Source organism: Coffea eugenioides, chromosome 2 (genome assembly GCF_003713205.1).
Source record: "Coffea eugenioides isolate CCC68of chromosome 2, Ceug_1.0, whole genome shotgun sequence".
Classification (NCBI taxonomy): domain Eukaryota; kingdom Viridiplantae; phylum Streptophyta; class Magnoliopsida; order Gentianales; family Rubiaceae; genus Coffea; species Coffea eugenioides.
In genome coordinates, this window is record NC_040036.1 from 22,522,806 (window position 1) to 22,547,646 (window position 24,841).

Sequence of the window (24,841 nt, forward strand, 5' to 3'; positions counted from 1 at the left end):
AATAACAAAGTACCGTTTTGTTCTAACTGCGCATCCTTAGCTTTTTTGACCACTTTTTAGCACATTATTATTTATTTATTTATATAGTTTCAATTACTGATATTATTAACAAAATTAACAAGATAAAAGATGATGCAAAATAATGGCAATGTATTGTTTTATTTTTGCTATGAAATCTCGACATCTTTTGACCACATTAGCCATATTATCATTGGGTCATCAATAATGTTGTTAACTTTGCTAAAGTTATCATTGACTGGATTTAAATGGGACAAATTAGAAAGTTTAGAATAATATAAAGCGTCCAAAATTAAAGTTTAAAGTGCAAAGTGAGAAAATGATACACGTTAGAGGGTGCAAAGTGAAGTTTGTCCTATAGATTACCTTCCAAAATTCTTGGTTTTAATGCAATGGAATACCCAATTTGTTAATCCTCTCCGTCGCTGAATTGATATGTAAGCTAACAACAATAGCCTTTGCAACTTGCAAGAGGCAAAATACATTCTAGTTACAAATTTACGCAAACCAAAATCACAAAAAAGAATGTATTTGTTAATCCGAGATTTTAAACCCAATTTATAAAAAAGTAATTGCGAAATGTGTTAGCAGAAAAGATAAAAATTTTTAGGGAAATGTCCTCTCTCTCTTCGCGCACATTTTCTAATTCATGCAAACCAACCAGACTGCTAGTTTTTCTTTATGCCTTTGAATAGGCTTTATGGCATGTATTCTCAGATACTTTTCTATTCAGCAGCCAACAACATGTGAAAAGAATCTTTTCTATTCATGAAGCAGTTTCAAAGTGAAACTAATGGTTTTTATCTACAATGACCTCTCTTTCTGTCTTGTCTCATTTTTATTATTTTATTACTCTTATTATAATTATTATTATCATTTGGGTCTAATAAGGTAATCCCGGAACTGAAAAAAAAAAGAAAAAGAGAGTAGTGTAATTAAATCCGTGCTCATCTGGTGTAGCAAATAAGACATTAAAGTGGGGAACTCAGGCTACTGATTCTGCAATTAACAAAGCCAGTGTAGGCATTAAACACGTACAGCCCATGAACCTGACTATCCAATGGGAACTAATGCAATCTTGGCGTAAAGCTACGGCAACAACTCAGACCATTCAATTCTCTATGTGGAATGTGTGCTGGCATATAAAACAATCTCAGTTTAGTTATAGCTGTGGTCCAAACCAAGCCACCCTTCAAAGAAAAGGGACATATGCTTTTCAAAGAAAAGGGATTAGCATTAGCATTAGCATTAGCATTAGCATGTCTCTCCCCCGCATGGAACCCCATCTTCTAACTTTTCACTCCAGGTCCTAATTTACAAAAGCATATCCCTGTCTAGGGAAAGAGAACAGCAGCCGTAATCCAGATTTTGGTATTCAATGACAGCAAGGGTTGCTAAATCAAGAAAGCGAACAGGAAATATATCATCCCACGCCTTACCCTGAAGAAAATTGAAAGAGACATCTATAGCCCAATTGCGGAATCGGTCGGACTCATTCATCTGGAGTTGAGTGATCTCAGACTAAAGATACACTACACAACCAGTAGTTAAACCTGGGACCTTCGACTTGGATCAGTAACAAATTTAAAGTTCCTAAAGGGATACACATACACATTGTTGTGTCGAAAACCAGTGTACTTCAATCCAACGACTGACTCCCAACAATTTTTTTGGAAACCACAAAAAGTTCTGTAGCAGTGAGGTATTATTAAAGCTATTAAGCCAGAGAAAGGAAATCTTTAAGCAGAAGGCTACTCATCCTAAAGCTAATAAATATAGAGCGCTACATACAAAGAGTGGTGCAACTTGCAGAGATCAATTTTCATGCTTAAGTAGTCTTTTAACCAATAATCCCTAACAGGATCAAAGATGTAAAACATTTTCTGTTCCAGTGACCAAATGCAAAAGGCAGTGATGATTGAGGCATAACTCAGTGAAAACAGAAGTATTATGACCGTACTAACTAGCAGGATAAAGAATAAGGATAATTCCATTTCAGTGAACAGCCTCTCTCGCTCGTGCATCTATAAACATTTCTGCATACAGAGATCTGCAGAATTTAGAGAAATGCCCATAGATTGAAACAAAAAAAAGTAGGGAAAACCAATATAAATGGCACATGAACAAAAGATTGCCCTTGAAGCTAGGCAATTCCTATCAGGATAACAAAATCAGGGCACAATTTCAAGCCTTGGTTCAAAACAAAAACCAGTAAAGAGCTGGAGCGGAAACCTTTTCGTCACAGGGCATTTCTGTGCCCATCTCCATTGTTTCTGGTTCACATCAAAGACAAGAAGAGCAGGGGCTCCATAACTCTGGATATATATGAGGTCATCCGTACCACTGCTGGCAAAAACATCATCAAACTCACCAAAACCTTGAAAGAACTTGTGTGGCATACGCGCAATTTCATGCCAACCCTTTCCCTCAAGAGCCCAAATTCCAATCCCTTTAATAATATCAGATCGATCTTGTTTCCCGATTCCACCCACCATTATCAACTTTTCCTTAATGTTCATGAGGCGTCCACACGTAAGAGAACATGGAGCTGGGATGAAACTCCTCATTAACAAACCATGAGACGATCGGCTACAGAGGTTATAGGTGATTAAGCCATGACGACTTTCAGAAGCACCACCCCCAGTAGAGTATATCAAGAAGTACAGAATCCCATCACAAATTATACTCTCATCACCACCTCTCCAACCAGTCAAAACCTCTGTCAATGGGGTAGCCCACATCATTGTCTCTGAATCATAGATGTGGACTGAGAGATCCCACTGGAAGAAGTTTCCCGGCACTTGTTTGGATTTGACAATCGAAACACTGTAATTGTGAGAAACCCGGTTTACAGAAATAGCCAGTGCACTATAATCAGAGAATTTCAGCCCTGGGGGCTCTAAAAGCTTCTTGCATTCCTTCATAATAGGGTTGCAAACATATAACTGACTTCTACTGTCGTTGTCCATGAAGCAAACCAAGCCACATGATGAAGCAATAAACCAATTGGATGTCTCAATGTATGGGAGTTCAATGCCATACCACTTGCGAAGAATAGGATCAAAAGCATACCCAACAGGTTCATCAGAGCTTGTAAACATGAAATACCAAGGCTTTTGTGTCAGGACGTGTGACAAGTTCCATATAAACCTTCTTGAACTTACAATCTCGTGCCACCTTCTACACACGGACCCTGCCCTGAAAATGCTAGCAATTGGTAGGTTGGACAATATTCGTTCTAACAGATCATCGGGGAGTATCAGGTCCAGAGAAACAGAAGCTGCTTCCCTATTGCCTTCATCAGCGACCTCAAAAAATGCATCAAACTCGAATCCTCGGTGGACGTTGTTGAGGCCGTGACTGACCCATGATGTTTCCCCTTCCATGAAGAGTTGCCCAAACCTGGATTTAAAACAGATAAATCATATCAGACTAGAGGTACAAAATTTCCTATCCATCTCATCAGACAGAATCTTTAGGAAACATCAGAAGAAAGCTGATTAATCTAAATATAAATTATAGTAACCGAGGAAAAAAAATAAACTAAAAAATGCATATAATCAGACAATATTACCAGCAGAAATTGAACATGAAAGAAATGGGGGAAAAGCAAGAATTTTTATACATCTGCACGTAACATAACCATTCTAATCTTATCATGCTACTGGGGTGCTTGATTTTCAATATTACTGAAGTTGTGTACATTCTGCTGTCCCATTTATGTTTCCACAAGGAATGTTCAAAACTATATCTTTGGACAACGATGAATACATGACTTGTGAGATCAGTTACCAAGAAGAAATAAAGCCGTTGACAATTCTGTTAAAGAATAACCTTCAGCAATTCATACCATTCGAAAGATAGTACCTGTAAATCTCAAAGTAGAATTGAATTAAAAAAATTAAAGCTTCAGAATTCAAAAAAAGAAATCAATGACCAGGAGGAGAAGCGGAAACTCAAAAAAAAATATACGAGACTAGCCAAATAAGCATCAACATACCCTTTTATGCATTCGAGACCTTCATTCTGTATACAAAGAACATTGGACTACCATTCAAAGCAAAATAGCAAAGAGCAAAATGCAAATAAGCTAGCTCTTACCACAAAAGGCTTTTACAGAAAATGCATAAAAATATGGCATTTCTAACCAAGGGAAATGTATGCATCAAGGTATTGGAGTAAATCGAGAGTAGGAAAAATGAAGAACAAAAGCCATTCTTTTCCTTCTTTTTTTTTTTTTTGGTTTTTACTTGGACAATAACCAATTGCAAACATTGGCACATCAAGCCTTAAATGAACCATCAGAGGAGAGATTTATAAAACTCAAATGTTAGGTAAAAACCCATTAAAAAATACACAAAAAAGACCAGATATAGCCATCAATCAAACATCAAACAAGCCCAACGGCTGACAGAAATCAATAGCAACACAAACAGAAAGTAGATCTTCAACGTCAAAATTCATATCTCAAATAGAAAAACATCATACCTTTATTACAAAAACCCCTTCTTCACTGAAACAGTGAACAAAAGGGCCTTTCCCAGATTGCTCAGAATCCGCAAGATTTAGCAGAGAAAATGTCCAAGGAAACGGACATAATTTATAAAAATGGATTGTTGAAACAGGGTTATTGTTGCTTGATGGGAAGGGGGAAAAAATTGGCTTTTGGGTATGGGATTATTGGGTGACTTAAAACTACTACTACTAATAAATAAGGCGCATGTTACAAAGACGGAGAGGCTAAGAACTAAGAAAAAGAAGAGGAAGAAGAGAGTGACAGGTGGGGTGGATGAATTGTAATTTGGAGGGGTGGTTTCCTTCCCCCCTTTTTTTTTTCTTTTTTCTTTTATGTTTTTTAGCTTTTGGGGGGGTTTCTTTAGCTTGACGTTCTCTCGATGCCAGGAAGAAACGACAGGCAAGAGAAGAAGGAAGGGGAGGAGAAGGGCGCTTTTTTAATATGAACAGGGCTTTGTTAGAATACTGCTACTACTAATATACCACTACTAGTTGGTGCTTGGTACTACTCTTCTTCTCCCACAAAGATAAAAGGAAGAGGTTTTTAATTGAGAGATTTTTATCGTGGTGAAGGAAAAAACATGGGATTTTGGCCACAATAAAAAAGGATAGGAAAATTTGTCAAATTGGTCCCTAATATTTTCACAAAAAATTTTTTTAGTCCCTACCATTTAAAATCAGCAAGAATAGTTTCTAACATATAAATTATGAGCAAGTTTGATCCTAATGATCGTATTTGCTCTTTTTTCCAACTAAAAATAGCATATCGGCATAATCTCAATGGCAAAATTGGAAACATTCGTTAATCCATAATTTTCCACCATTCTCTTTCTTTCTGATGGTTTTCCATAATTTAGAATGGAATAATGGGGTCTTTTTATTTTTTATTTTTTTGGTTGGTTAAAAAGGCATTTCCTCCTCCAATAGGGCTGCTTTACCTAACTTATACTATATGTGGTGTTTGTGGGTTTTATTTTAATCTTTTTATTATTATTATTATACTTATAACAGCTGAAAAGCAGGTTTTGCATTTTATATTAAGTGACGTACAATGAGGTCTTGAAACCTTCTACATATTTATAAGACAATAATAGGCAAAATCAATTAATCTTCAATCACATATCCAAGCTCTCTGAAAAGAAGGACGAAAAATCATTTTCAACAACTGTTTCATATCGACTTTTGCCTTTTCTTTAGACACCAAGTGCACAGCACAAAGATGTGTAGTTTAATCGGGGTGTTTTTTGATCTTTCTAACTTTTGATGTGATGTCTTAACTTGCCCAAGCACTTCTTCTTCTTTTTTTTAAAAAAAAAAAATTCGCCTTCAATATTCGATCATATTTTAAGCAAGATATACATGCAATTAAGCTTATTGAATTTTTTACCATAAATCCAAATTTTACATTTTTTTTATTATCTTTTTATCTCACGGACATCACATTATAGCAAATGCTACAGTGATTATTTCAAATAATTTCCCATCCAAGCACACATATTACATCAAAATGGATCTGTAAAATCTTTTAATATGTCTACCTCACTTGAATTGACTTTGCTAGATTATATTTAATGTAGAAATTAACTCTTTATTAAACTCGCTGATGCATCATCTTGTCTGCAGTTTCAGAGCAAAGAATAGCAGTAGCAGCAGTCTCATTGAAAGCAACAATTAATGGGAGGGCATGTTAAGTTATAGTCCTCTAGGGTTGGACAGCAATAGAAAATGTCCAAGTGCAGGTGAAATTGTACACTTGATGATGCTGCAACTAGCTTACATAAAAGTGACAGTACTCGTACTGGGGATTGTGCGGTTGTTTTCCCCTTCTGAATCCCATAGATGCACAAGTACGATAGTCAGTAGCACAGCCATCTTAAAAGAAGGTCCTCTCTGATCATCTGGCTGGCTGGCTGCTGCTTAAACATATAATTTTATGCAGTTCAATGCCTAATTGCAAGCTAAAGCTACTGCAGAAAGATTCGGTATTGGAAACCATTGGGTATTTGATCTAATGGCATGGCAGCCTCTAAGAGCTTTTTTGTGCACCAGATCGGAGTTTTAAATCCCGCCTCCTGATGCATTATTAAGGGGAAGTATAGTACTTCTTATCGTAAAAAAATTCACCCCGTAGCATAGAAGTAGAGTATATTGTTGACGTTAGACCCAAAAAAAAAAATTGATTCAGTATTGTGTAATTGACCGGTAGGAGTTCAAGGTTAAAGATGTTGTGGGGGATGATTTTTCTTTCCTTTTTTGTGGGAAATATAATAAAAGGTTTTCTAAGTTAGGTGTGAATTGGAATTGCTAAAAGAGAGAAAGGTAAGACTTTTGGTATTATTAAATAAAAATTAAACATTGTCATAACGAGTAGGTTTCAGTACAAAAATTAAACTTTAAGAGTAAAGAGGGAAAAGGAGCCGGTGCGGTTGCAATTCCATTCAATTTGGTCCGATTATTGTACTTTTTACATTATTTAGTAGATAATTATATTATATTATTGTACCCGTGAAAAAAGCGATATACATAAATAAAATATTTAACTTATATTCAGTACAATATTATTATGTAGTTATACATCACAAATTTAAATATGTACAACAACTATACCAACCGCATAGATTCCAATCGTGTTGAACCCGGTCCGAGTCAAGAGTAAACTTGTAACGGCATATCACGATACAAAAGCATTGAATTTTACGTTACAGACCTGTGTACAAATCTCACATTAATTACCCCCAACCCCTCCCAAAATTCTTCTAAAAACTCCATACGTGTATAGTTTATAACTAAAATTAATCACTTTGCTCCCCCACCCACCCCATATATGTCACTTTCCCCTCGCAATATTATTATTATTGGTTATTTTATTATCCCTTTAATTTCTCCCTATAAAAGTATCCTACAATAAACTAATGCTTGGTTTTCGTATATCATTATACTACACAATTAGTATAACTCTCATGTTGTATATAACTTTTAACAACTTGGTTAACCGGTGCTAATTGGGCACTCAATAAGACGGGGGGTTCAAATATTGATTTTTTTGTATATAACTTTCGAGACAGTATCATAATTCAGGGCTACAATAAATGTAAGTGCGTATTTATATAAAAACTCAGGTGTAATTTAGGTGTGTTAATGAGTGTGAAAAATTAGAAAAAATGAACTTTTAAATAGCAATTAAGAAAATATCTGTGGAAGTGTTGTATGACAAACTAACTCTTATCTTCCTCTGTATTAGTTATGATTAGTCAGTAATGTAACTTTAAAATAACAATTAAGAAAACACATACAAGTATTTAGTTAACAACAACTATTACAATCATCAACTGTTGTTGTTTATTTGATCAAACACTGAACCTTCCCTAATTCCATTAAACTTATTTCAAACATCAACTATTCTTTAACTCCATTGGACCTACATCATTTTTTTTCCAACAACGGTAACAATCTATCATACTCTTCCACTAACCTACACTACAGGGGAGGGGGAGTCCAGTTCTCGTACAAGCCGTTTCGAGCTCCCCCTCCCCTACATCGTCCTCTTCCTTAAGGTAAAATGTTGGGGTCCGTCCCTAAATGTGACTGAGGCAAGGCACATAGGAGGGTCTGTTTTTGTTTCAACATGCTACATGTTAGAAAGTGAGTAATGTGGACTCACCTACTTCATTTTAAGGATTTTAAACACCGGGGTATGCATGTGAAGCCATATCGATTTGGTGGAAAATTTTCACATCAATTCCACAATCACTGTGTGTATGGCTTGTTCGATTTAAGGTCTGCATTGATACGCATGCAGGTTTGCAAGTTCCAATATGAGAAAATATTTAGCCATCCATACCATCATGTTGTTTAGATAGGAAAATTTAAATTTGACCTTAAACTTTAAAATTTTGAGCATATGACAGAGCTATTAGTATATAAACTGTATCAATGTAGAAAAAATTAATTAGAAAAGAATCTCATGTAACATCACAAATACGCTATTTGGTGTTCGGGCAAAGTAGAAGGGGAGGAGATACAAGTGCTTATAAAATTTAATACAGAGAACTAAGTAGTGTGTAAGTCAGTGCCGACTTCAAACATTTCCTTCCCATTTAAGACTAGTGATATGTCGACCATCATTAGATAGGCACAAATCATGATGCTCAACATCACAAAGTTAAAAAAGTAATGTCTACGCAATGCAACATTACTTATTCCTTTTTCTTTTTTCTTTTTCCCCGTTAGTTTTTTTTTTTTTTCCTGCAACGATGGATGTTCTATAATCTAATCTAGTCTAATCTAGGAAAAGGGGTAAAGAGAGATAGAGTTGAACCTCTGACCTCCAGCATCACCAAATATGGTGATGACCACTGGACCAATTGGCCAGTGGCCCCCGTTAGTAGTTCTTCTTCTTTTGTTGTTTGCAGTATCCCTTTCTCCCCTATGTTTAGTTTACCCGGCGTCTCCTTGTTTCTGTCTTCTCTGTTTCTCTTTCTTGGAATTTCTGTCTTCTCTGTTTCTCTTTCTTGGAAGGTCGGATGAAAGGGGAAAAAAGAAACAAGAAAGAAAGGTAAAAAAAAGAACCCCCTCTTGGCAACAAAACAAGGAAGGAATAGAACATACGGTGCGGTTTTGGGCTGGAATATGCGATCCAATGCCAGTCTTGATAAGCACACGTATCACCAATATAATATACATAGAAGCCATGACGTAATTACATGCTTTCCTATGTGCAATCAAAAGACGACAATGTTTAATCGATTTGAATCATGCATTACCAGAAAAGCAAGTAAAATACACTACTATGGTTTCTACTTTCTTGCTTGTCGCTAGTGGAATTGAGAATATGGCGTATGACTTGTGGTTGTGTGGTCGACAAAAAAAAAACCTGTGGACGTCGTCTAGAAAATGTGAAGAGCAAATTGCAATTTTACTTTAGGTGAATTAATTATTATTTTGTAACATGTCGAACTAATTTTCGTCTGGCGGTGGTTATGGTTGAAATTTTAAAAATTGAAGATTTCAATTTCAATTCTCACTTTTCTCTCGTCACTTCTTAAATCTCATCGTTCCCGTGTAATAGTCTATAAGATATTAAAAGAAGTGTAATTTATTTGCAAGAGTAATTTGTGCCCAACAACAGCTAAACAGCTGAGTCAACACATCACATGAGACGCCCATTGAATAAAGGTCGAACGATCATATTCACGGGGCATTGACCTTACAAGCTTTACTTTTGCATCAATGTGTAATTATTTATGCACAAAAAGGAAGAGCTTGGTAGTGAGTGGAAAAGCCACTAGGCAGCCACAACACTAAAACCCCTCTCTTTCCAGCCAGTCATGACTCATGTGTCACTTCTAAATATTTTGTTTATAAATTCAAGTGTTGTAAAGTGTTGTTCCCTCCCAAGCAACTTCAAAATATTGCATCACGCCTTGTCTTGTTATAGTATGTACTAACTAATAACAAGTCTTTGCTACAGAAGGTCTACTATTCACACATTTCTCTTTTCTTGATGATACAGTAGTGCTTGCTGATATATATATATATATATATATATACTTTACTATTGGTTGGTTTTGACTTAGAAGTTGAAGGTGACACACTTGATGAACCCTTTAATTATTCTCCCCCGGTCCAGGGTTGGATTGGTTCAACAGCTTGGCTAGGTTTAGATGAACTCTCAATTTCGGGTTTTAACTTTCAAGATGGTTTTTCTCGGGATGTTTGACAATAATACATGATTAAGCTTTTGTTAAGCATAAATGTTGAACCTAAACCATGTTTTGCCATGTGCTCCATCACTTAAAAGGGTTCCATTAATTACTTATTTTCCCTTAATAACTAAGGGTGCGTTTGATAAAACTGAAGTCTGAAATCTGAAATTTGAATATATTAAGTTATTGAATTATTAAGTATTAAATCTAATACTAAATTTTGGAAACAAGTTTTGCCTAGAAAATTCAGTGACACTTAATTAATTCAGATGTTCAATTTTTGGTTATCAAATGATTTGAATATATTAAGATTTGAATCCATTAAATTTAAGTGCTGAACTGGGTTTTCAGACAGAGCCCAAGCGAAACAATTCTAGTACTTCATACGAAACTAGACGGGGTCTTAAGTCGAGTGACAGTGCCATCAAACAAATTGCACATATAAAATTCTGTGTCGTTGGTTAATTAGCCTCTTTTCCCCTAGTTGTACTAATTTTCAAAAATTTTGAAAAAAAAAAAAAACTGACCCAAACTGACATTGATGATGTTCTTAAAACGGACCAAAATGCTTACCGGGCAAGGTCCCTCGATAATTTTCTGTCACGACTTGTCAGAAGGTCCTACTAATTGCCAGAGCGATTGAAAAAAAAAACAAATACATTTGTTCTTAGACAAAAATCTGAAACTTCAATTAGAATGGACCTCTCATGTCTGCTTATTCTTTAACTAATACCTGTCCAAGTCCAAGTAAAATTGCTTATCGGTGTAGTCTTTTAAATATTTTGCATGCAGCTGTCAAGATTTTGTAGACAAAAAACCTTGAATATGGCTTCGTATATAGTCGTAAATTAATCCACTCCATCTCCATCCTAATTGAAAATGACGAGATTAGTTTATAATTAGTGTCGACGGCAATCATGGGGAGACGGACGGACAATGCAATGGCTGAATACCTGAAGACAGAAGCCAATTTTAATTTGATTACACAATCAGATGGTATTATGAGTTGTTATTGGATAGATATGTGCAGAACCTTGCCACGGGAGAGTCTTTTCCCAAATGAGAATTTAAACAACTGATTGAAAGAAATCACTTCTCAACCTCCCCTAAGATACATAATTGCATTTATTATTTATCCGAACACAAATTAAGTCAGCAAGTATCTGGAGAACCCAAATGTTTGTATAATTTTGAGCAGCATCTGTGAAGGAATGGAAAGAGACCCAAAAAAAAAAAATGTAGAGAAAATACAAACCTAAATATGGGCCAGTTTGGCAAACAAGTTTTTGACTAAGTTTGTTTACTATAAGTTTTTTTAACAACTTTAGCCACAGTAATTTCAAAAAACTTCTTAAAAATTTTTCCTACAACTTCTACAGTAAGTTACAGTAATGTTTTAAACAAATACCCAAAAAATTCAATTGCCAAACGGGAACTATAGCGAAAATACGAGTACTCGTGTACAAAGTGTAGGCTAATGCTGTACAAAACAATTGTCATGGCAATATACCAAAGGATAAAAAAGGTAGCAGACGGTGGTTGCGATTTGCGGGGTCTATGTAAAGATTCACCACATCCAAATTAGAGTAGTATTATCACAATTTGTGCTTTTTGGTACCCATTCGAATCAATTCGTTTCTTTCTTCTTCAGATGATGCTCCACAAGCATTTGTGCCTCGTCTCTGTACTTGTTCCTGATGTGGTTTGTCTCCTGTTGCTTCACTTTTCTTTTTCCCCTTCTCAAAAAGTTATATTTTCTTGGATTCGACAAGTTGCTTCTAGTTGAAGTAGTTTTAAAAGAATGATGGATGGATCTCGACAAATAAAAAGGATTATTATTAGAGGACCGATTACACCAAAAAGTTTACCGATTTGTATCAAAATGATACTACTGTCAATTTACATAATTGAACAAAAGTCCAAATACAAAGGCCCGAGATCCTTAAGCAGATGTTCCAGGAATCTTGCGGGCTTATAGAAATGAATGTACATCACCAAACTCTTATCATGATTTTGTATTTTATTTTTTTTTTTCAACCCACACACCACCTTGTATTTTTACTTGGGGGAGTTGAATTTCAATTAAAAGCTTATAAAAGACCAAGATAGTTTCTGTTGGATACGTATAACTGGTGATGCATGTAATCAATAATATTGCAATATCTATGCTTACGTTTAGAAGTTCTTATATTCTTCTCATTTGGTTAAAAGAAAGGGGAAAAAAAGGAGGAGGAGGAAGAAGAAGAAGAATATCCATATGGTTCTTTCCGTCTGGATATTGATTATAGAAATTTTTAGTTATTGCCTTATTTGGATGTGCGTTTGGATTACATATTATTTTTATCTTATTTTTTAATCATCTTTTTATTTCGCATACATCACATCAAAAAAGTGCTACGGTATTTTTTTACAAAATTATCTCAAATAATTTACTATCCAAACACAGACTTTTGGTAGCAGATTTCACTAGGGCCTTTATCATTAGAACGAATAACAAGCAACTTTCCCATCTTTAGTCCTCATCTTGCTTTTTTCTTTTTATCTAACAGCCCTGCATCTTTCCAGGCCTACATGTTTTCGATTCTAAAGGTATTCGAGGGTAATTGACGATACAAGAAAAGTACATCGTATCATAAAATACCAGAGCAGATAACCGTAGCCAATTCAGATAAATGTAAAGCCAATAAAAAGTTTGAGGGGTTAATAAAATTGTAGACCTTTGTGCTTAAAAAGTGTCGAGTTAATGCCAAGACATGAAGACGACACCAACTCATCAGTAGTTTCATCTTTTGATGAGTTAGAAGAGTCGGCAGCAGTAACCTGCAGTACTACTAACTTCCTACTAAGGTGGAAGGAGTATTTACTTGGCAGGAAAGGCAAATAAGTGGATAGCCAATCCTGGATGATAATATGGGAAGTGGAGCCTGTGCCAACTGCCAACTGCCAAGTCGAGGATCGAAGCAGTAACCAGCAAATAAAACAGATGCAGATTTGCATTTGATCCGATCAGACATAAAATCCAAATCACAACAGCAGGGTTCAAGTCAAACAGATGCAGACTTGCATTTGATCTGATCCAGATTTAAATCACAGCAGCAGGCTTCAAAGTCTTGAATAGACTAAAGAATTGGCCCCTCTCCATTGTTGTGCTACTTCCTAGAAGTCTTAGATGTAGTGTATAATTCGCGCCCCGCCCCTTGATTCTTGATGGATGGATGGGAGTTGTCGGGATTGGTTTCCTTTTGTATTGTGTTTAACGTTTGCTCCATCTGCGTCACACAGTACTCTATCACAGACGTGTCTAAATTCCATTGAAGTCCTGAAATTTTGACCCCTAGGGTCTGGACATGTGCCGAAGACTCATCATCATATCTACTTTTGCTCGAGCACATTTGGAATTTCGGATTTTCAGTTTTGTGATAAAGGTCATGTCAAATGTCAAAGACGAGCCACTAGCAGTAGCAGGAGTAGTAAATCCGCAGCATTAGATTAGGTTGGAACTCGGCTCCAGTCCACAGTGCATGCATACTAAAAGGATGCTATGGGGTGGGGGGAAACAAATAGACCGCCGTGCCACCGGCATATAGCGTTAGGTCATGATTTATTTTAACCAATTTAACCCTCCGAATAAGTTTTCCACTTTCAACGTAGGTTTTCAGTTCCTCTCTGCCATTTTCAACTGAATAAAAGAATTATAGATAGAGATCAGTCACAGAGATCATCGTGAGCAGAATTCACAAATTAGGTGCCAAATATGGCTTCAACTTTTCAAGTTTCGGAATTCACCTTCGAAAGAGAATGACAGAAGAAATTCATAAGGAAGTCACCTTTGAAAGAAATCCATCCCAGGCAAGTTTATAATTGATATCCTGGTGATCCAGGGGAACCACCCTCTCATCCAACCAAATTTGCGGAAGTTTTGATCTGTTGCATCTCTTAATTGCACAAGTTTAGCCTCTTATGATGATTATGCCCTTGCCCGGCCACGCGACGAAATGTATAAACTGTGGTGGCGCCACCACATAAGTCCTATACTGGAAGTAGGGCTGCAAACGAGCCGAGCCGAGTCGAGCTTTGAGCTAATCGAGCCGAGCCTCGACTAAATTTTACCAAGCTCGAGCTCGAGCTCGAGCTCGACGAGCCGGCAAATTTCGAGCTCGAGCTCGACTCGAATCAAGTCGAGCCGAACTCGTCTCGAGCTCGAAAAAAAATAAAAAATAATTATTTTATTTTAAAAAAAATAAATAAAATAATATTTTTTTCTTAATAAATAATAAAATATTAAGGATATATACGTAATTTTACTATAAAAATAAAAAATAAAAAAATATATATATATAATATACGTAATTTTATTATTAAAAAAAATAAAAAAAAAATATATATATATATATACCCAAGCTCGCGAGCCGGCTCGCGAGCTAACGAGCTTGACTCGAGCGGCTCGATTCGTTTGCAGCCCTAACTGGAAGTAAAGAACTTGTTCGAGGTCTAAATTGATCAAAATAAATCATGAAAAGCAAGATTGGTTTTGATGAAATTATTTAGGGACCAAAACGGCAAAATTCCCTATTCATGAGAACCAAAGAAAAAATATAACGAGAAACCAAAGACCTCAACCGCTCAACAAATGAAGAGAAAATGTCATGCATGCCTTCACACGGTGAATTGTATACAAACACCTGTAATTTTCAGCTGTTATTAATCAACAAATCTTTCTCGTGTCAATCACTTATTTCAAATTTAATCACTGCACCCTTAGATAACTAGCGATCCAAACATCACTTTAGTGTGGCTTATACTGTGTAATTGTTGAAATCTTGCGGCATAGTCCAACAGTTTTAATAAATTATAACCTTCAACAAAATTTGACTTTGTCAATTGACTAGACCAGGGCATTGAAAAAATGACACTTTCAAAACTGTGATCCTCGTGAAAGAAATGCTGCAGCGATGGCACGTCTAATATTCTATTACTGACTATTGTTGAAGCGGCTTTTGGCTAACATTTATTACTACTAAGTACGTAAAAAGGGACAAGCATGACTACTGTCTTTTCATTAGCGGTTAAGTTTCTAAAATTGCTAATGTAATTGAGCTCCTTAGATCAGCGTATTCTGAATGGATGTGCCCATTCGGCCATTTCTAAAACCACACAAAGCTTATGGCATAGCAGCAGATGCTGTAAATTAACTGTGGCTAAATTGGATTGTTAAAAGTGATGCATGCTGTTCTCAGAGTAATTAATGTCCACTCTAAGGCTGCAGCTACATTCTCTTCTCTTGGGGCATCATATCACATGCAAAGCTGCAGCACGAGTTCGGGTAGCAACTACCACAATCTAATTAGAAGAGAGCTTCTTCTTCTTGTGGCCATGGGTCAAGAAGTAATAAGAGCCTTGTAAGAAGTAATCCTGCATCAAGCCCATAACAAATCCCTGGACAAATTTTAAGGTCACACCTATTAAAGATCCCCGTATACAGGCACAAAAGCCCAAGAACTTTAATCTCAATCCCTCCCCACGGCCTCCCAAAAAGCTGAAAAATGAACAAAGAGACAGATAAAGCCAAGATCAGCATGGCATCTCAATTATACTATAGCATATCAGGTGAATCGAAAATTGCAGGTCTGACATCTAAGCTCCTCCCATGGAAAATTCGTCTGCGGTGTATCTTTCTGAACTCTAATGCGAATGTCCAAACGAGATGAACTAAACAACACTGCTACTACTACTATTGCTACTAATTTTCTTTATGCCAAGGAAAAAAATTCTAGTTCCAGTCAAAAAAGTTCCCTAATTTCGCCATTATCCCGCTTAATACTGCTCCCAGGAAAACTCCAGACCACCCACCTATCAAAATTTCCCCAACAAATCGGCAACAGGAGGTGAGAACTGGCAAAAGCTTTTTTTTTTTTTTTTTTTTTTGTGGAAAAAGAACTAGCAAAAGCTCAAGTTGATTTATCTGCCAAAAAAAGAAAGGGGATCTTCTGCAAAATCGTAGCCATCAAAATTCAAAACCAACAGCCCACCAGAAATCCACCGCATCATCAGGCTTCCTAACTTTCCAACGACTCTTCCCAGAAACGCAAATTTTGATCCGACTGGCAAAAACGAACCCTCCTCTGAAGCATAAGTCCACATAGTAATCCTTCTCCACCACCCTTATTTTTCATTTCCTTGACTTTCTGGGCCACCTCCGTCCTCACTCCATTCCATTCTTTCAAAGCATTAGAAGCCGTCGATGAAGACGACGTCGTTGATTCAGCACCGTCCGACGACAAGTCCAACGAAGAAAAGTCAAAGTCACAAGATTCTCCGCCGGATGACCGCACGCTATTACTCGACCCTATGCGGCTCAGCCTTCGCCGCTGCCGGCGGTCAACCTCCTTTTCTTTCTCAAGCTCAGCACCCACGAGATCACGGAAACTAATTGCCGACGCGCCGCTGAATATTTCAAAATCGGAACAGGCGCTGCTGCAAACCGAAGCGGCGATGTTGAGGACTCCGTGAAACCTACCGGAAGGACGCTGGATTTGGACCGCAGTGAACGCCGGAGTACCAATTGCGATTGCGTCGGCTGAAGAGGGGAATTTGCCGAGGCAACTACTCAGCAGAAAACGCACGGTGCCGATGAGATAATCTCTGATATAGCCGACGGCGTAGATCTCGACAGTGACGCCGGAGGTTTCGCAGGCAAGGAAGTGGGAAGAAACGCGAAACAGGAACTTATCATTCCAAGTAGGGTTTTCGGCTCCGACACGGTCGGTTCGGGTCCGGAGCTTGGCTGTCGGGTCAACCCAAGCGAGTGCGTAGGTGTGCATCCGGCGACGACTTCCGGACGGCGTCTTTAAACCTTGGGCCGAGATCAAGTTAATCTCCAGAATCTGATCCCCCTCTTGGCCCTCCCCCTCCATAGATGAATTTCTCTTTTCTCTCTCTCTATACATTGCTTGTTTCTCTCTCTACAATCGATTGGCTCGGCTGTCAGGAATTCCTCTTTACTATTTTGGTTAACTTTTACTGGGAATAAATCATCTCAGAAACTCAAAACCCAAGCAAGAAGAAGGGGGAGGGAGATCGATCGTGAGAGAGAGAGGGTTTCTAAATTTCTTGGAACGAACGAACGAACCGGTGGCGTTTATAAAAAGACCATCGTAACCTTATAAGAATCAAGCTGGTTTTAGGCTCTCCATCTGGGCCAATTTGGTTATGGGCCAGTTTCTAGTGTATGGGAAACGGGAATGGTTAGGGCTTGGAATTGTAGCGTTCTCGGACTTCCTCCCAATTAGGTTAAAAAGATGAAGAGGGCCGCTGAACTTTTATTTATTTCTTTCCCTGCTTTAGCTACTAAATTAAAAAAAAGAAAGAAAAAAAGAAAAGGTCTGTTCCTTCACATATTGGGAGGATCAACAATTCAGCCCTTCAAATAAATAGTGGATATGCTCGTACACCAATACACAATATTGTTTTTCTTCTCTGTACAGTAAATCTCAACTAATAAGTACGAGTGTATTTGGGTAGAAGATTATTTGAAAGAATATTAAAAAAAATATTATTGTAGCATTGTCTTTGATATAGCGTATATCAGATACAAAGATGATTAAAAAGATAAAACAGTTATCTTCGAATGCACATGTATTCTTACATGATATTTGTTAGGTTGAGGGATGGTTTTTGCATATGTTAGTAGACAAGGAAATCTCATTGGTCATGGTGTGGCAAAGTTTACCATATATGGCTTGAATCAAAAGTCAGGGATGATCTAAGGGAACTTGCTCTGTAATGATGATGTGTTTCTTTCTTCCTAATCCAGGGTACTGTGGGAGGCACAGGCAAAACACATCCCCAGTGATCCTTTTTGGCGGCTTCTCACCTTCTCGCAGCTGCATCCTGAATTCTTCAATTCCATAGCTAAATTTCGCCACTTAACCTTACCAACGAATGTTACACACTTTTCCTGCTTGGCTTTCTGCAAAATCATACTTCCAACTTTCTTGGAATCTCTACGAATCGAATAAGACTTGCTCGCTCTCCCACAGAGGTTCACCTGATGCGGGTAGTACTTTTCCCATGCAACTATAGAGACATTCAGCGTTCCAACCACGGACGAGTCTTTGAGAATCGGGATACCGGCCGACGCTTTTAATTCGTAGGTCTCCTTTACTCGTAGTTCAGCCTCTGCTCCATCATCATCATCATCATCCGTATCAATGTAATAATCGACGATGTCCTCAAGGTCATCATGGTTTTCTTCCTCGCACTCATCAACCGGGAAAAGAGCCCTCATCTCGCCAGTGGCCTTTCCAATTGGGACGTCCGGTAAATATTTGCGGGCTTTGAAGACGGTGAAGGAAACGGTGGACTTGTCATCGAAGACGAAGTGCTGTGGAACCGAAAAAACGAATTTGCAGTAGTAAGAAAACCCTTGGTGAACTTGACCAACCTTGTTCGAAGCTCTTGGCTTTCGCTGATCGATACACGAACGTCGTACAGGCTGATCCCTGCCTTAATGGAACTTAGCTTAGCGGATTTGACTTCTACTTCTATAATCCTAGAATTTTTTCCTGACGAAGATGCCATGATACGATCAATCTAATGCATGCATCGCCTTAATGATTGGGCCAAGCTGATTAGGGCCACATTATCACCGCGCTTAACTCGAAAAAAAATTATATAGAAAAATACAAATTTAATACTCCTAGTTTAGATTGGATCGAATTGATGTAGCTTAAATTTAAATCATAGCTCGGACCTAACAATTATCACATGCTCAAAATACAACATATTAATATTCGTAGACGTAACAGCCATTCAAGTAGTAATTGTGATGACCGTTTATCTTTAAAGGACAATGGTATCCCTAGTAAAATAATGGATAGACAAAACTGTGCTTATGGGTTTGGATGGGGCAATATATTTTTTTTTTCCAAAAATACCTTTCTTGGAGAGAAAGACCTGCTCTTGCTAATGTATTTTGCAAAGAGAAAACAAGAAAATCATATGCTTAACGATTCTAGGAAAAAATATTTTTTTTTTTCAAATTATTTTGTCCAAAAGTTAAAAAGATATTGATTTATCGTACAAATCTTATCTTATAATTTGAGCATCCAATAAATCTCCTTTTGAGATTTTTCAATGTTCATGATCTTCTTGAGGGTGCTATTTTATTACATCCATAGGTTTCTTGATTTAGTTCTTTTAGATGCTGTGATGGACAACGTTTGAAGGAAGAGTAATGAAATGAATTTGATAAAGTTTGGGACATTTTTTTCCTATTTGGGCTGCAAATGTAGGACTTGGAAGTTTAAAGGTTTTGATGAATGAAATGATAACAAAATATTTTTGGATTTGAAGGGAAACGTTTCTTTATAAATAATACATGGGGGCATTTTCATCTGAAATTTTAACAGTTTAAATGAGAGGCATATTCGTCTAATTTATTTAATGTTTCAACGGATCATTTGTTGAGGTGGACTAACAGAGGAGAAAAAGTGCAAAAAAAAAAAAAAAAAAACATTAGGAGGTAAAGTACAAAACACCACAAAACTTAGGGGAACTTTTCGTGATTTTCCCTTTCTTATATGGATCGTTCTTGCCATTGTATAATTGTTAGTAAAGATTGTTATTTTCTCAATTCAGGGTTTTCATGGTCTTGGAACTTAGATGAAGAAGCTTAATATGTAAGTGGAAAAAAAAAAAAAAAGGAAGAGGGAATGGGAAAACATGGAATCGTCGTGTGCTCTGCTGAAAACCTTCTCTAGTGGTGGCAAATTATGGCGGTAAATAAGAGCTGCCATAGTGATGGATTTGCGTTGTTCTGTTAAATCATGTTGTAGAGGGAGTGCGATCAAATTGATTGATCCGCCAATCTGTGGTAATTTGCTGGTATCTGCCAATCTATTTATGTCCTTTTTGTTTTCTTTCAAGTTTCTACTTCAAATCAAATATGCTTATGAGGATGCCTCTGATTCTTTCTTCCAGCTATCAATAATAGGTGTTGTGTGACCTTTCTCTCAGTTGTTAATGTGATCAAGGATGAAATACCTAGCTGATTGAATTCAATATCAAGGTGTACTGAAATTGGGAAACGCTGGTTTAGCTTGAACTCACAAGTTGCCAATCAACGGTAGAATTGCAGGTTGTAGAATTTAAGATTTCTTCTTAGGGTGCCCAGAAACTTACAAACTGGCGAGATTCCGATGAAGGGACCTTGTTGGAAGCTTGCCAGTCCGACAACTACACATATATATCAACATTGCTCAATTTGGAGGCACAGAAAGGTTGAGGGTGGACTTTGACAACCATTGTCACCCTAACAACAGTACCCGTATTTAATGAAATCAGGCTTCAGATTTCATATTTCAATTTTATCAAATGCCATGCTCTGGAACAGGAAGTACGAAGCAGAGACTTCACAGAGCTCCGCCATCAAACGTTATGTTTGACCCCATCCCTGGGTTTCATTGCTCTTTGGTTGTGGTTTCTCCCCAGAGTGTAACGTCTGCCCCGCAGCCAATAAAAATGCTTTAGGTAATATTTAGCGGATCCCATCGTCAACTTTCTCTGGTAATAACTGAAAGATGGCTCCCCTTAGTGTCAGTTTCTTTTATCTTTCCAGTGTCATGCATTCTATCAGAATTGACTTCATGAAAATCTCAACCAAGGATGTACTAAAATTCACTTCTTCGATGGCTCAGAAGAAGAGAACGCCTTTTCATTAGCTTACTGTTCAACCTTCAAACACACTGGCAACATCTAGTATGGAATTTAAGCTATAGAAGCTACGTTTTTGTTAACATCACCGTAGCTGTTCTTCAAGTTCGCTCCTCAAATATCCTTGCATCACTGATATAAAATTTGTTTTGCAAGTACATGGAAACCTAAAAACAACATTTCAAAAGTAAATTAAGCAACATAAAAGGAGAAACATTTACAAAAGTTCTGACAGGCGACATAAATAACTTGGATCAGCCACAAACAGGACCACCTCAGAGAGAGATTACAGAATGACTTCAACAGAACCTTGTCCCAATGCCATGGACGAGAAACTCCACATTCTGGGAGCAAGTTCCAATTAACTCAACTGTTGCATCAAATTCGTGGAGCTGCATTGCCATTCAACAGATTCAAATATTAGGACAGAAGGCAATCACAAAAACACAAATTATAATTAGCCTGGGACTAATTTCAGCAATATAATTAGCTTACCTCCACCAATTGTAGCTTCAGGCAGCCGTTCAATGGAGTACTTGTGCTGTGTAATATACATGATCGGAACACCAGGGACCTACTTGTAAACCAAATCCATCAGTCACATTCCAATTATGAAATGTACAAAAATGAATTGAAATTGAATGATCAGGCGTATCACACCTTTCGTATCCTTCGCTTTAAATCTCGATCACATGTTGCAACAATGTAACACTTGTGCTGTTATTAAGAGAATTTATAACCAAGAACAATGAGAAATAAGCCAACAGCTTAATCGCCAGATTATGCACAATATTCCACTTACACGAAGTACGTATCAGACAGCATGACCATTTTGGAGATAAATCTATGCTTAGGAAGTTATTCATTGTGCGACAAAATTTTTTTGAGGAAATTAAAAAAAAAAAATCAGACTATTCTTACTTGGGAAGCTCCATAAATGACAAAATGCAACATATATCCAGAAGATACCTGGGTGACCCTGTCTACGATGCAATCATCAGCATAGGTTCCTTTATGTGTACATGGCAGCCTTTCAAATCGAGCATCCTTAGCAATTCTGGTTAAAGGGAAAAGGAAAAAAGAACAGGTGCTGAAGTATGAAAATCTAATTATGCATAAAACAAGCAGGAATCTCAAAGTGAGCATATCTTACTTAGAAAGTTTGCATACTCTTCTGTTACCTTTACAAAATCAGCAAGGACCTAATTATTACCCTTACTGTAGTGGCAAACAGACTATCGGGACTATACAACTTGCATTAAACCAGATTACACAAAATAAATGGTATTATTCATTTAAGACTTCCTTTCGTGAAAACCATATAAGTTGTACTACAATCTATGACGTTCTTGCCCAAAAACATATGTAATGACTTTTTGTTCCCTTTCAGCCTATTCAAACAACAAAAGAACAGAGAAAGTTATCAGAACGTAAGTCCAGTAAAAACTAAAAAAGGAAGAACTATACCTTAAAGCGACCCGATATTTTTGACCCAATTTCTCAAGCTCAGCCATTACACAGTCTGTGACACAAGGAGTACCTGTACAAAGGTAAACAAGCAAAATCATAAGCAGGATGAGTTGTGGCTAGTAATTGATACAACATATGGCATAAGAGAGCAGTCATAGATGTGCAGCACAGATCCAACCAACTTAATAAAACGGCAAAATGGCTGAAGCGGCAGTAATTTACTTCGACTTACATTTTGCATACAAGCAATCCATCATTCCTTTCTGCAAATCCAACTACAAACAAAGTTTCAAAACATAGACAAAAGTCAGTATCCTACTTGATATGTCGTCAAAAAAAGGAGATGATCGTATCTCTTCTGATATGACAAAATAAAGCCAGAAAAAGTAATCATCTTGATATGTCGTCAACTTGATATGTCGTCAAAAAAGGGAGATGATCGTATCTCTTCTGATATAACAAAATAAAGCCAGAAAGAGTAATCATCTTCCAATAAGAATGAAAACCAAAGAATGTGGATCAAAATGTGGCAGAAAATTGACCTATTTCTAAAGACAAATTTTGAAACGTCTGGTACACATTGTGCCGATTTAGCAACCAATTATGACTAGTATAGAAGGTCTCAAAGGAGAGAAGAGAATAAGGTTCCACAACAACCAGCTACTTGAGTTTCATCTATCTGATTCAACCACATCCTAATGATGATAACTTTCCAAAGGTTAGAAACGGGAAGGAAGAAGTAGGCATGGGGTTGGGGACAATTAGAATTAAACTCCATTCTAAGACTAGGAAGAAGAAAAAGCCTTACTCACTAGTCTGTGTCTGATCATTCAAAAAACCATGAGAAAAAGGGGTAGACAAGTTCAGAAGGATAAATGAAAACACCAAGCAACTAATTTACAAGAGCACACCTTATTTTGAATAGAGAAGTTGATAAAGTTAGTATCAACCAATATCATATATGGCGGACCCAAAGCAGTATTGTGCTTGAAGAAAAGTGCAGACGATACATTTGGCCTGAAATCAGTTAGGAGGGAAAAAAGACAAAAGGCACAGAATTATGTGAATAAAACACTTCACGAGTTACAGACAAATTCATGTAGAACAATACAAGAATACAGTGATTAGTAACATACACGTTTCTAGGGAGCTTCTCTTTAGTTAAATCTTTTTTGTTAGGATTCAAAACCTCCTCTTTATGCCTGAAAGTACCCCAAGGAAAAAAAAAATCAACACAATGAAGAGTGTATAAATTAATGAACTAACAGGTGGGAACAAGAAGAGAAGAGGGGCCATACTGTTTAATGGCTTTGGAAGTGACCATTTTCTTCATTACTGCGAATTTAGGAGCTTTTTTGGCTTTACCCATTGTGCTTTCGATCGGGGATTGATTGTACAAGGGAACAATTAAGTAGCAGAGGATGTATGGAATCCAAATTCTTCACCTACGGAACCTGGAAATTAACTAAAACCCTTGTATAAACCCTTCCAATATTTGACAATTTTAGGACGGTGAAGATGAAGACCGCTCCTCTGCCACATTCGGAAAGAGGCGGTCGCGCCGCGTTGGGAATATATTACTCCATACCAGTTGCGTAATCGGGTTTCCCATGATAGGCTCTTGTGGGCTTATTAGCGGCCCGTATGATACAGTATGCCTCTTGACGGGCTCCTTGTCCGTGACATGGGCCTAGTTTGTGTAGGAAACTAGGAATATAAGATTTGGTGAAAGGAAAAATCGTTCAAATCAAAACGCCCTCATATTTTATAAAATAATTTTTTTCGTTCCTCACTTTTAAAAGTATAATTTTATATCCCTTATAAATTTACATTAGTTAAATTTGATCCCTACCTAAATTTTAAACTATTTTTTTTGTCGAAATCCTCTATGTGCCTAATATGTGATCATTTTTTAGGGGTAAATTTCTCAAATCAAATTTTACATAATTCGATTCATAATTTTTCACATTTTCACAAAATGAATTTTTTATCTCTCACATTTCATAAAATGAATTTTTTCATTCTTCATTAATCATGTGTATGAATAGCATTTTTTAAATCCATGTATATATCTATTTAATTTCACTTGAACAGTACGAATAGCATATAATATATTTTTATTTTTTTAGTGTAACCTGAAACCTTTCACTTACATTATCTCTTCTGTACCACCCAACCAGTTTATTCAAATGAAATCAAATAGAGATATATTACATGCTATTTGTATTATTCAGGTGAAATCAAATAGATATTTATATGAGTTTTCATAAAATGAGAAAAAGCATATTCACTCGCATGACACAAAATAAATTTTTCATTTATGTACGAGTAATTTTTTTTCTAAACTCATGTATATATTTATTTGATTTCACCTGAACAGTATGAATAACATATAATATATCTCTATTTAATTCACCTAC

General features: G+C 36.8%; 3 protein-coding genes across 4 annotated transcripts; all 3 read right to left on the reverse strand.

Moving 5' to 3' along the window:
• Positions 1 to 1,990: 1,990 nt before the first annotated feature.
• On the reverse strand, positions 1,991 to 4,957 carry LOC113761407 (F-box/kelch-repeat protein At3g61590). Its single transcript, XM_027304381.1, has 2 exons — positions 4,507 to 4,957; positions 1,991 to 3,420 (listed from the first exon to the last, which is right to left on the reverse strand). The coding sequence occupies exon 2, from the start codon at positions 3,402 to 3,404 to the stop codon at positions 2,190 to 2,192; it is 1,215 nt and encodes a 404-aa protein (XP_027160182.1). The 5' UTR covers positions 3,405 to 3,420; positions 4,507 to 4,957; the 3' UTR covers positions 1,991 to 2,189.
• Positions 4,958 to 15,792: 10,835 nt separating this feature from the next.
• On the reverse strand, positions 15,793 to 17,353 carry LOC113762099. The gene has a single exon (XM_027305370.1). The coding sequence runs from the start codon at positions 17,183 to 17,185 to the stop codon at positions 16,295 to 16,297; it is 891 nt and encodes a 296-aa protein (XP_027161171.1). The 5' UTR covers positions 17,186 to 17,353; the 3' UTR covers positions 15,793 to 16,294.
• Positions 17,354 to 20,906: 3,553 nt separating this feature from the next.
• On the reverse strand, positions 20,907 to 23,974 carry LOC113761597 (rRNA-processing protein FCF1 homolog). Of its 2 annotated transcripts, XR_003467151.1 has the most exons (10): positions 23,720 to 23,974; positions 23,558 to 23,623; positions 23,333 to 23,438; positions 22,654 to 22,696; positions 22,419 to 22,491; positions 21,921 to 22,008; positions 21,612 to 21,668; positions 21,447 to 21,525; positions 21,226 to 21,343; positions 20,907 to 21,118 (listed from the first exon to the last, which is right to left on the reverse strand). XR_003467151.1 is itself a non-coding variant. In XM_027304665.1 (9 exons), exons 1-9 carry the CDS (start codon positions 23,788 to 23,790, stop codon positions 21,330 to 21,332), a joined length of 597 nt encoding a protein of 198 aa, XP_027160466.1. In that variant the 5' UTR covers positions 23,791 to 23,974; the 3' UTR covers positions 20,907 to 21,329. The 2 variants fall into 2 exon arrangements, 1 of the variants encoding a protein (XP_027160466.1); XM_027304665.1 differs by having other exon boundaries at positions 20,907 to 21,343.
• Positions 23,975 to 24,841: the final 867 nt, after the last annotated feature.

Bases quoted from the DNA above. Each gene is read 5' to 3' on its own strand.
- LOC113761407 (XM_027304381.1), bottom strand. From the start codon at position 3,404: ATGGAAGGGGAAACATCATGGGTCAGTCACGGCCTCAACAACGTCCAC.
- LOC113762099 (XM_027305370.1), bottom strand. From the start codon at position 17,185: ATGTATAGAGAGAGAGAAAAGAGAAATTCATCTATGGAGGGGGAGGGC.
- LOC113761597 (XM_027304665.1), bottom strand. From the start codon at position 23,790: ATGGGTAAAGCCAAAAAAGCTCCTAAATTCGCAGTAATGAAGAAAATG. The intron at 23,439-23,557 runs GTATGTTACTAA...AACTGATTTCAG, and splicing joins GAGAAGCTCCCTAGAAACGT to GCCAAATGTATCGTCTGCAC. The intron at 22,492-22,653 runs GTAAGTCGAAGT...ACCTTTGTACAG, and splicing joins GGATTGCTTGTATGCAAAAT to GTACTCCTTGTGTCACAGAC.